Below are 12,703 nucleotides of genomic sequence, written 5' to 3'. Positions count from 1 at the left end.
TATTTATCAGCCACATGTGGCTCGTGAGCACTTGAAATGATGCTCCTGCAACTGAGAAACTGAATTTTAAATTCATTTAATTTTAATGAACTTAAATTTAAATAGCTACATGTGGCTAGTGGCTACCATATTGGACATCACAGATCTATAACCACATTGCAACAGAATGAACGAATCTCACAAACAGAATATAACAGAAGTTAGACACAAAAGAGTATGTCCTATAATATTTCATTTCTGTAAAGTACAAAAACCGGTAAAACTAATCTCTGCTTAGAATTCAGAATAGAGGGGGCCTTTTGTGGGGAAAATGACTGGGAGAGGGCACGGGGGCTTCTGGGGTACTGGTAATGTTGTTTCTTGGGATGGGTGCTGGTGACCAAGATGTGTTCAAGTGGTGAAAATTCATCAAACTGCACACTTGCCTATGTGTATGTTACACATCAATGAAAGGTCAAAAAGAAATTAACCTGTTGGAGCCGGTGAGGGGAAAAAAAAGGAGGGCATAACTACCTGGTAAGAGCTGTCCAAAGACCGAATTGCAGGGCCAAGTGATGCCAGCACTGGTAGTAAAGGGAGTTTGCTGCTTTCCAAGAAAATTGCAAATGCTGCAACAGGCCATGCGCAAAGACACCCTTCTTGGTTTCTCTCGGCTTTGCCAGCACCGCGGTACAGTCCGCACCTGGCTCACCTTCTGTTCCTTCAGCTGCTGCTCCAGCTTCTGAAGCTCCTCCTTGCTCTTCTGCATGTACTGCTGCAGGCCTTTAATTTCTGTCTGCCTGGTGTCCATGTCCACCTGAATCTGCCTAAGCTCTTTCTCTAGCTTTTCTTTCTTCCGAGACTCCCGCGAAGCTTCATTCTGACGTTGCTGGATTTCTTGTTGGAACTACAGGGCACAGACAGGACAGGAAAGAATGAGATGACCCCTCACGGTGGAAGGTCTCAACCAGCCATGACTCCCCCTCTCAGTTCTGCCATATTCAGGGCAGTCATTATGCAGTAGCTTTTGCCCTGTAGGACAGCCAGCCTTGAGTCCAATGTTCGAGATTTTCAGGAATATTCTGTATTGTTTTAGGAGGCCTTGACACCAAATATTCACCTTGCTGGTGGGCAACAAACTCACAAAAAATGGTGTAAAATCAACTAAATATGGAAGCCCAGTGTTCTAGGGACAGTAAACATGGAAAGAACTCATCCAGTTCTCCATCAGCAGGGACTAAATCAAATATAGCCAGCTACCCTATATACTGAAATTATGTTTCACACAATCATGGATATTGCTAAGCAAAGCACTATAGTTTTATCCTGATGTCCAAATTGTATGAAAAGCCTTTTTCTTATCTTATGCTCAGAGAAGTCTCAGGTTTTTCTCTTGGAGACTGTACATTATGTATTATCTATTTGACTTCTGGCTTCTATAAAAGTGTTCAGAAGGATTCAGCCAGATGGCTTTCTTATAACGGAGAAGGGCCAAAGGAACTAATTCCACCATCCCCAGATGCTGGGGTCCCTGGTCTTCACAGGGGACACCTTCTTGAGCCAAAAGTCTCTGTCTTGGTTGCTTCTCAGACAGAATGTGGAGAAAGAATGACTCAAGTAAAACTGCTCTCGAAAGAACAAACCAGAGAAATAAGCAGAACAGAGGATGCTTCATTTGGGCACCAGGGGGTAAATTGCAGAGAGGAATGAGAAAGAAAGGGAGACTGGGGAAGGACGAGGCATCCTCTGGAAGGTAATACTGCTGCTCCATCTGGCCCTCCGTGGCAGCGCGGACCTGACTTTTGGTCTGCTCAGCCTCCTCTCTCAATCGCTCTGTTTCTTGCTGCTGCTGAGTGGTCTGAGCTAAGGACTCTCGTAATTTCACCACTTCTGACAAGAGCTGGTCTCGCTCCTTTGTCACTTCTTCTTTGTACTTCAGTAAATCTCGGATGCTAAAAAGGAAGAACACAGGAGTCAGACTAAATGGCCATCTGCTCAGGGGTCCTTCGTAGTATTCTCTGAGCTCATTTTCATGAGAAAGACTTCAGGTCACGATTAACACTACTCAGGCACTAGAGAAACATCATTATGCCCTGACATGGGAGCTGTTTGTGAGATACTAGCTGAAAAGAAGTGCCAATAATAATATACATAGTATGATCTATTTTTTTTTATTTTTAAGAGAATACAGAGTCTACTCTGTGTGAATTTGTGTGCATATGTGTTTTATAGGCATTTTTATAGAAGCCCAAAAGACAGATACCAATCAGGTAACTGATTATCTCTGAGAAATTTAAAGTGGGAAAGTTGGGGGTGGAAGGATGATAGTTTCCCCACCTCTGTATTATTTGAATTTGTTACAATAAGACTATATTGCTATTGTCAACTCTTGTAATTAATCCTAAGGAGATGTCAATTTAGGAAATTATTTGTTTAATATATCCATTGGAGGGCTATGATCACAGCTCTAAAGTCTAAAATGAAGCATAAACGCAAGCAAATAATATGCATTGCCAGTTTTCCATCCATTTACTCAAAGAGATTAGTTTCTCCCAAAGGGATATAGCCTAGATAAAATGTTCCCAAGAACAAAATTTGGAATATCATTCATGATGCCAGTTTTTGGAGGGTATGTAATAATATTCATTGATTTGAATTGTAAACCAGTTACCTCCACATTTCAAAAGCCATTCCACGTGATTTGGCATGACTTCCTGTAGAATTAGCGCTTTGTGAGAGGAAACTGTGTCTGATTCGACCTCCGCAGCTGAATGAATGCAGAGCAAGGCAACTCTCAGAGCTGAGGAAGCAGAGAAGAATTTGCACTGCACACTCCTACAGCTGACAGTCATCAAAGGACTTCTCAAAACACAGTAATTTGACAAAGTTTATTTACCAACACCTTTGATGTAACATAAGTGTTTAAAAAGAAACCTTTATACCTGCACTCAAACTCCTGTCTGGAAACAAGATCTCAGATTCTAAGGTTACTATGTAGAGAGCCAGCTGCACCTGAGCACACTGTTGAAAATAAAATTCTGGGCTGAATATGTTTTCAGTTTTCCTTACCCTCTTCCAGTTCCCATTAATAACTTCTATCTGATTCAGTTCCCTCTCACTGCTTCTCAGCAGTTGCTCTGAATATGCCTGACTTCTTTAGTAAGAAGACAGAGTCTATCATTACAGGGATCACATCTTCTGTTTGTTTTTCATATTCCCTCCCCCCACACCTGTAATTTAGAACTATCTATCAACATTGGATCAATGCATGAAGAAAGGAGAAGAAACCGAGAGAGCAAAATTAGATTTCATAATGGATACCCAAGAAAGTGGATACCCATTCCTGATTCATTAATTGATGCAATGTTTTGCATGCCCCACATAGTGCTAGACTCTTGGAAGGGATCTAAAGGTGTCTTCCTTCAGGGAGTTCTCAGCCTAATGGGTAGAGAAACACATCAACAAATAATTTCAATACAATGCTATCAGTGCCATACTGGAGGTAGATGTTGGGTCCCATGGAGACAGAGAACACAGTGACTCTGCCTGGTCATTGGGATCTGAGAGTGGAGAGGAGGCTGGAACAGAGATGCTGATGGTGATGAAGTTAAGAAGGTGTTTGACATGGGACTTAAAGGGCAAATAGGCGTTTACTGTGTGCAGAATGGAAGAGGCATTTGGGGCATAGAAAGCAGCATGTGCAAAGGCATGGAGGCATAACAACATGGTGTGGCTGGACACTGGGCTAGAGAGGTGACCTGGGCAGGTGTGTGTAGGGCTCTGAATGTCATGCTCAAGAGTCTGGGTTTTATCCTTTGGGTATGGTAGCTATTGGAAGAGTTTATCCTGGGACATGTGCATCGGTACTTCTCAAGTGTAAATCTGGCAGCAATGACGGAACAAAGAGGAAGATGTCTTCCTGCAAGCAAGGACACCAGTTAGGGACTATTGCCAACTCCAGCAGAGGATAGGGGCATGAACCAATGCAGCAGCCCTGGTGACAGGAAGGAGGAGAGGTGATGCTTAGAGGGCCAAATCAACAAGACAAAGCTTTACAGGATGAAGAAATGATGTGGGGGAAGAGCAACTCTGTTTTCTGGCTTAGCACCTGAGGGTGGGGTGAGGGTGGTAATGGGTAGATGGGAGGAGCCAAAGAAAGGGAACTGGTTTTATTCTACACAAGTTTGAGAAAAATAAACCCAAAATCTTTACTTATTTTGAAACTATGGTACTGATTCTTATAGAGCCAAACTTTCAATATAACCACAAATTAGAAGTTCTTAGGTGTAGAGAAAGGGAGAATTAAAGAGAAAAAATAGCAATAGACAGAAAACAATCTCTGGGAATCCATCAAGGGAGAGTCTTGTCTCACGGAGAACATTCAAGAACATACTGGCAAGCCCAGGCTGTCTGCTGAAGAAGGAAGCCTCTGCAAAAGCAAGTTCAACCTGCATCATGAAGACTGTGACCTACTTGCTGTCCTGGTCCATCGACAGTCCAGACCCTTGCTCAACTAGTTTGGTCAAGTTCACTATTTCCTCTTTCAGGGCAAGAATCGTCTCCTTTGCCTTCTGCTCCTTATCATAGGCTGAGTCCACCATCTTCCAGGCCTTTTCAATTTCCTACATGGGCCATGGGACAACAGTGAGAAAAACCAAACTCAGTTCTAGATGCAGGATAAACTAGCAAATAGAATAACATCATGACTGCAATGTAGTAGTAATCTATGGGAAAAGAATATTAAATATTATACATTGTTCATTATACATTATGCATAAGTTTGTATTGACTTGCTGAATTGTTCAACATGAGCTAGTCAGTAGTGAACAGCACACTGAAGAAGGTGATTGGCAAAGGGTCTTTTTTTCTTGTGTGAGTGAGTGTGGCTTCCAGGCTCACATACTGCAAAGACTGCTCTCACTAGGGGGATTATTTCTGATAAAGATGTTGAGATAGGTTTACATAATTAAAAATGAAAGCTTAGGTGCTTTCCAAGTCTAGATATTTCAAAAAAAATGATAATAAACTCTACCACATACATAAGGAATGATCAGAAATCCAAGTCCTAAAGTGGTAGATTGAATTGAACCTCTTGATAGATTTACAAATAAAAAATATATTTTGGCCTCAGGTCCCAAGTGAGCTTCTGGATGACAATGTGAACTTTAGAACAATGCATAGTGACGGTGTCCTTCACTGCTACCTAATTGTGCACAACAGCCTTCACTTTCAGAAACCCAAGCCCAGGCCTTCTCATCAAACAGTTATAGGGGAAAAACAAAACCCACAGCAGGGAATGAAAACAATGGCTCATGCAGCTTTGGCTTTCTTACTGCTATGAAATGCAACGTGGAATATTAACATAAATACCTAAAAGTGAATTACAGCCATTAGAGTAAAGGAGCAAAGCGCAGGAAATACCGCAACAATCTTGAGTTTGATCCCGCCACTTAACTCTTCCAAAATTTTATCAAATGTAATGTGGGTCCTTCATACAGATAAGAACCTATAAGCTTTAGGGGAAAACATTATACTTTTATGTTGACAAGAAATAAAATGGGTGGAAGAGAGTATTTGGTTTAATAAATTCAGGCTTACTCTTTCATTAGACAGAGAGATTACTCTTGGATAATCACAGCACATAAATTGTTGATTCAAAACAAAATGTCAGTTTGTGGAATATGTTCTTATGTAGCAACCATATGCACTATTTTTGGCAAAACAAACGAAGAATATTTAAATAAAAATATAATTACACAAAGTTTTATCCAAATCAACTTTACCTACTTAGATATTAATCAATTTATGACTTCCACTTCCAGTTTTTAAATTTAGAATGAAAAGTGTTTTTTCCCATCATAAAATGAAGTAAAGCCTTCTTATGTTGGTTTTTCAGTAAGAAGAAGAAGAAAATGACAGTAGAGAAAAAATGATAATAAAAAAAGAGTAGTTTTCTAAGAAAACAGAGAAGCTACATTTTGTACTGGCCTTGGAAATTAATTTGAACTGAGTGACATCTAATTGCATAATATCAAAGGAAATATCTAAAAAGTTTATGAATTATTTCTCATAACTAGGTTTTAACTATAAAATAATGTCTCAACCTCTTATCACCTTAAGATCAACCAGAAACATTTATGTTTTATCTTCAGAATAATGCAACACACTTAAGGAAGAAAAAATAAAACAAAGCCACACTGCCCCAGTATCCCCAAGACAGAATCCCTGTTCTCCTATTACAAGGAATTGGGAAGATCAAGGAGGAAGCAAAGGGGTGCTAGGAAGAAAGGTCATGAAATTACTATCTGGGAATTCTCCAGATAGTCTCTCCTAAAACAGTATGAAAAGTAGGAAGATAAAAATATCTTTCACATGCTATCACCATGAGATATTTAATTAACTACTCATCTTGCATCAAACAAGACATATTGAGATTCCCAATATTGCATTTACTTATCTCTAAGTCTTTTTGCTAACCCACTATTACCCAGAAACCAAGCCAATAAAGTTCTCCATTATTTTCTGCACAGTGAAATTCACCCAAACTAATCATTTTCTTTGAAAATGAACATTATTCCCTAGGCTTAATGAATACATAAATCATGTAAATTTTTACCTAATCACTGGTTTACCGCCAGCCTAGAACTGCCAATATAATGAAAGAATAATATTTTAAGTTCAGGTTTATCCTCTTTCTACAAGGTCACTAACCTTCTTCAGGGATGCGATGGTGGTCTGGTCATCCTGAGAGAGCTTCAGGGCAGTGGCTACCTTCACAGAATTAACCACAATCTCTGCATTTAGCTCTCTGCACTTGGCCATGAGACGCTTTTCATTATCATAAGATTTTTTCATGATGGCGTGAAGCTTCTCATATTCAAGTCTAAATTTTTCCAGACTTTTGTCTCCTGAAAGTTCAGCAAGAACCTCCTGAAAATCTCTTTCAATTTCTTCAAATGCAGTTTCTTCCAGTGCTAGCTTTTCACTCTTTTCCTGAATAAAAGAGCAGGAATAGAAACAGGCATTGCAACATTTACAACATTAGTATCAAGGAATTGCATACTGTTATTATCCCCGAATGAAAGCCCCTCATACAAGCAAAATAAATTAAGACTATATGGTGGGAAGGATTCTTGTTCATCTCCTGATGCATTTATATATATATATATATATTGTGTGTGTGTGTGTGTGTGTGTGTGTGTGTGTGTGTGTGTGTGTGTGTGTGTGTGTGTGTACGAGGATACTTCAAAAAGTTCAGGTGAAGATTCGTATTATCATTTAATTCTATTTTTTCATGAACTTTTTGAAGTGCCCTTGTGTATATGTATATACATACACATTATATATACATACACAAATTACATATATATCTTATATATATGTGCATTGGGATATATATGCAGAATATATGTGTATTTGAATAGTATTTCCCTACCACATAATGTTGGTAAGGATTAGATTAAATGGAATCATTGATGTTAAACACTTAGCCAAGTGTCTGGCAAACAGTAGGCACTCAGTGAATTTTGGTAACTGTTATGATTATTCCAAACCCTGGTCTTTTCTCATTGGGTCCTGCTTCTTACTGCCCCCTAGGACTGCAGAAGGGAGCCATGACATGTTGAGGGCAGACATAGGGAGATCTTGGCATAGATTTCATGAAATCATACATACAGTGAAACCCACCTGAAATATGAAATATTCTCCTAAAAGATATTACATCATTTTTATCCCTTAAGAAAAATTAGGCTAGGTCATCCCCACCAGTCCACTAAAATGCCCCCTGTGCGACAATGTTCATGGGTCTTTTCCACATTTGCCTTCCATGATTAGCTGGGCAAGAAAATATTTAAAAATACAAACCCAAACATATAGATGTAGATCAAGCAAGTCTGACTATGACCTAGATGAGAACCCAGAAATTAGTTATATCAGAATTTTTATTTTCCTACTGCTGTGGCTTGAATTGTGTCCCCGCAAAAAGGTATATTGAAGTCCTAACCCCAGTACCTGTGAATGTGACCTTATTTGGTAATAGAGTCATTGCATGTATAATTAGTTAAAATGAGGTCATACTGGAGTAAGGTGGGCCCTAATTCAATATGGCTGGTGTCCTTATAAAAAGAAACATCTGGAGACAGATAGATAGACACACAGACAGGAAGAATGTGAAGATGGAGGCAGAGACTGGACTGATGCAGCTACAAGCCAAGGAAAGCTAAGGATTGTCGGCTACCAGAAGCTAGGAAGAGGCAAGAAAGGATTATACTCAGAGTCCCAGTGGAAGCATGACCTTGCTAAGGTCTTGATTTTGGATTTCCAGCCTCCAGACCATGAGACAATACATTTCTGCTGTTTTTAAGCCACCAAGTTTATAGTATTTTGTTATGGCTTCTCTAGCAAACGAATACACCTATTTTTTGTTAGGTACGGTACAATAATTAAAAAGAATGGGTATGATTAATGTATATATTTATTCATTCAGCAAATATTATTGAACACCTGCTATATGTAAGTTTTGTGATGGAGCCTGCAGGAGATACCAGATATAGGGAATAAAAACCCTGCCCACAGGTAATTTTAATTTACTAGCTGTTGGGGTATATAAGCAGATAATGGAAGTATAGAATTTGGTCCCTGCCATAAAATAAATTCAAAGTTCTGTAAGAATCCTGCTGTGGGTTGAATGTTTGTCCCCTCCAAAACTCATTTTGAAACTTAATCTCCAATGTGGCAGTATTGAGAAGTGGGGCCTTTAAGAGGTGGTGGGGTCATGAGGGCTCTGCCCTCATAAATAGATTAATCCATTCATGGATTAATGCATTAATAGGTTGATGAATTAATGGGTTATAATGGGAGTGGACTGGTAGCTTTGTAAGAAGAGGAAGAGAGACCCGGGCAAGCACTTCCAGCCTCCTCACCACGTGATGCCCTGTGCTGCCTTGGGATTCTGCAGAGTCCACACCCACCAACAAGAAGGCCCTCGCCAGGTGCGGCCCACCTGATATTAGATTTCCCAGCCTCCGGGAAGCAGGACAGTGAGAAATAAATTCCTTTTCTTTATAAAGTACCCAGTTTCAGGTATTCTGTTATAAGCAACAGAAAACAAACTAAAATGAACCCATAGGAAAGAGAGAATTATTCTCAGCAGCAAGAATAAAGCAGATTTCATAGAGGAAGTGGCATTCAAGCAGGCCCAGAAGGAAGAGTGAAATTTACACAGGTGGATACAGAGGAAAAGGGCACATCCCTTCTCTGCTGTTTTTGATGTGAGGGGGTAGATGGGAAGACAAGGGGAGGATGGGGGGAAATGGGAGATGTTGGTCAAAGGATATTTAATTACAATTAGATAGGAGAAATAAATTTCAAGAGAGCTATTATACAGCAAGGTGACTATAGTTAATTATATATTGTATTCTTGAAAAATACAAAGAGAGTGAATAAGTGTTCTCACCACAAAAATGATAACTATGTGAGGTAATGCATTTGTTAATTAGCTAGATTTACCCATTCTACAATGTATACATACTTCAAAACATCATGTCGTACATGATGAAAACATACAATATTATCAGTCAATGTAAAAAAATTTGTTTTATGGGCCATTTTTTTAACTTATTTTATTCTGCATTGACATTACCCAATAGAAATTTTTTAACAATTCTGTTAGGGTCGTTAAATATTAATCATTAGTCTTATTTACTACTTGATTAAATTTGGCCTCCAATAGACCATGCACAATCTTCAAAAAAAATTGTTTTAAGAAATAAGTAAATAAAAAGGGCATTCCAGGCAAATGGCAAAGTGTGAGCAAAAGCTCAGGGCCAAGCAAGTATTCAAGGTGTCTAAAGTGTAAGAGTATGACAGGGATAAGGAAGAAGACCAGCGAAGGAGTCAGACTGTGGAGGCATTAAACAGCATTCTAGATAATATGGGTTGCATTACTCTGTAGACCACAGGGAACCACTCAAGACTCTCAAGCAAACGACTAGTAAGGTTTGCAAGGCCTTATTTATATTTGCACCATTATGATTTGATAGTCTACGCTAAAAAGAGGTATCAACACCCTACTGCTAATCAAAGAAACCAACTAAGACAATTTCTAATCCCAGAAATAAAGTAAAATTCCAATTCACTCTGAAGCTGTTAAGTAGCATAGTTTACCTTCTGTTTTGACAACTCTGTCTTGCCCAAAATGGAGAAAGTCTACATATTTTTTGTTTTCAAAAACATTGTATTACTAATTAAATCTCTAAAGATGGTATGCAAGCAAAACAGTCTTTGGAGATTAAAATAGATGTAGAGTCACGAGCATATCTATAACATTCTGTATAACAACTTTAGTACTAATTTTAAACCCAAGAGAGGCTTTCTTCCTGACTAAAAGATTATTGCAAAGACCACAATGAAGCAATTTCACGAAGGAGGAAAAAATCATATTAAGGAAATATGGTTTTGCTGCTGCTCTGTGCTTCCCCCTTGTTGATGCTAAACATGAGCACACACAAAAAATTTATCACAACAATGTTCTCAGTTCCATCCCTGTAGGTGGTATTAATGTCAACACTTGATCACCAGCCTAATCATTTGTTTGCAGACCAGTTTTCCCTGTGCACCTGGCACTTAGCACAGGAGCGGAAAGAAATCAAAGAAAGAAAAGTTTTAAAGAAACATTTTATGAACAAAAGAGATTTGTTCATATTGTCATTAAAAAGTCTACTACCCTTAAAAGCAAAGCAAAAGTAATCTCTTAGCAATAAGTAGTTGGTATGTACATTGTTATAGCATATAATCGTATCTATTTCGGAAGCACAGTATCAACATGGACTGATCAGAAAGAAAGTTTAGCACTCCTTCATTTGTCACCTATTCATAGAGTGTTTGCTATGTGTCAGGCACTGTTCTAGGTGCTGGTAATACTGATTAGTAGGTAGAAGAAAAAAGAAAAGAAAAGAGCACTGCAGTATAAGATGAAGCCAGGGTGGAAATAGAGAAGTGTGAAAGCAAAGGTGAGGGGGGAAAGTTAGCTGAGGTCAAGTGAGAAGAAAAAAAAAAGAAGAAAGGAAAAAATGAGAGATAATGAAAGGAAAGGGAGACTGGGGAATAATTAATACATAACGTTGGTATCTGGGGCTTATGTATGGGAAATGAGGAAGAATGAAATAAACCAAGATGACTAGTGAGGGAGAAAATAAAGTAACAATCAAAAGCAATAATGGAAAAAATAGAGAAGAACTAGAAAGACAAAGGGAGGAAATGGGAAGAAAAAAGATAGGAATGAGTATAGGTAATGGGGAGAAGTGAAGCTGCCCCTGCAGAGTGGATGTCAGGGAGAGATGAGAGTGATAGAGCCCAGGCAGTGAGGAGGATGAAGGCTGTAAAGGGATTTAGGACAAGGAAAGGAGGGAGTTGTTGACCACAGGAGGATGGAGATTATAAAGGAAGACTAGACATGCAGGAGATGGAATGGTAAGGGGATGTAAAATGATGCAGAGGAGACAGGGAAGCAACTGGAATAAACTGAAATGGGAGTGGGGCCATCATGGTGCTGAGAGCAGCTGTAACCAGGGCTGGCTTCAGGGCGTGAGACCTAATCAGTTGCACAGGGTCCCTTACTCAGAAGGCCTCCTCCACAGGGCTCTGCTGTCCCATCTTAAGATTCTTAGTAATTTTTGAACAAGAGGCTTTTTGTTTTTATTTTGCACCGGTCCTTGCAACTCATGTAGCTGGTCCTAGCTGGGACTGACCGAGGGATGGGTGAGGTGGGGGAGGGCTCTGATGGGGGATGAAGGATTTGGGTAGGGCCATGGTGTATGAGGACTGTGAATGGCAAGTGATGACGAGAACCTGAGGCCATTGAGGTTATAAATGAGGGGGGCTAATGGACGGGCAGGAGGTCATAGAAGGGTTGAAAAGACGACCCTTCAGTGGAGAGGCTGAAGATGGGATGTTACTATAACATGGGGAGTGAACGGAGGCTACAACATATTAACACAGGTCAATGACGACAGGGCAGCGGTGATGGGCTGAAGGGCCTTAATGAAGAGGTGTGACAGCAGGTGATCAGATGATAGGGAGGCAGGCTGTGACAAGTGGACAAGGGGTGACAGTGGGTATTTATGAAGCCTTCTTCCAGGTTTCCCCAGTCAGGTGAGACATCTTCAGTGTATCAGTGTGTACCTCTCTCGTGGTATCACCTCACGGCTCAGACTCTGGGGATGGGGGCGTGTCATGCATGGTTTCGGAAACTCATGAGTTTACTAGCGTGCTCGGCACAGCTCCAGCGTGGTAGTGGGGGTGAGGGGCGTCCCCCCAACTGAAGGAAGAACAGGAGGTAATGGGGCCAGAGACAACGGAGAAAGGCGGGGGGGAGTGGGGTGCAGGTAGGGATAGGATGTAGATGGGGGATCATCAGACTCAGCGGATGTGACAGCGGATGAGTGATAGCAGGAGAGGGACGATGGGGAGGGATCGAATGAGAGGCGACAGAGAGGGACGCTAACTCCTGACCTCGGCCATCCTGACGCTCTCTGGGGGCGGCCTCAGTGGCTGCTGTGGAGATCGCAGAAATTGGGCCGGAGTCTGGGGAAGTGGCTATGCACGCCCCGCAAAGTCTAAAATGGCGACACGTTCTTTCTGTCGCCCTCCTGGGGCGGAAACCGGGTGCTCGGCGCGTCCTCCCGTCGCCTGGCAACCGCCACGCCCTCTAGGGGCAAGAGCGGGC

General features: G+C 40.6%; 1 protein-coding gene across 1 annotated transcript in view; it reads right to left on the bottom strand.

Annotated features, from left to right (window-relative positions):
* The window catches only part of CFAP58 (cilia and flagella associated protein 58), a 106,758-nt gene extending 94,260 nt beyond the window's left edge, over positions 1–12,498 (bottom strand). Inside the window, exons 1-5 of the mRNA XM_063101605.1 lie at positions 12,490–12,498; positions 6,691–6,972; positions 4,453–4,601; positions 1,775–1,931; positions 692–886 (exon numbers count right to left, since the gene is read on the bottom strand). Coding sequence (XP_062957675.1) covers positions 692–886; positions 1,775–1,931; positions 4,453–4,601; positions 6,691–6,972; positions 12,490–12,498 — 792 coding nt within the window. The remainder of the gene's footprint in view (positions 1–691; positions 887–1,774; positions 1,932–4,452; positions 4,602–6,690; positions 6,973–12,489) is intronic.
* Between the last annotated feature and the right edge of the window lie 205 nt (positions 12,499–12,703).

Source organism: Cynocephalus volans, chromosome 7, assembly GCF_027409185.1.
Source record: "Cynocephalus volans isolate mCynVol1 chromosome 7, mCynVol1.pri, whole genome shotgun sequence".
NCBI classification, from domain to species: Eukaryota; Metazoa; Chordata; class Mammalia; order Dermoptera; family Cynocephalidae; genus Cynocephalus; species Cynocephalus volans.
Note: the sequence above shows the minus strand (reverse complement) of the source record. Positions and strands in the feature narration are given on the sequence as shown.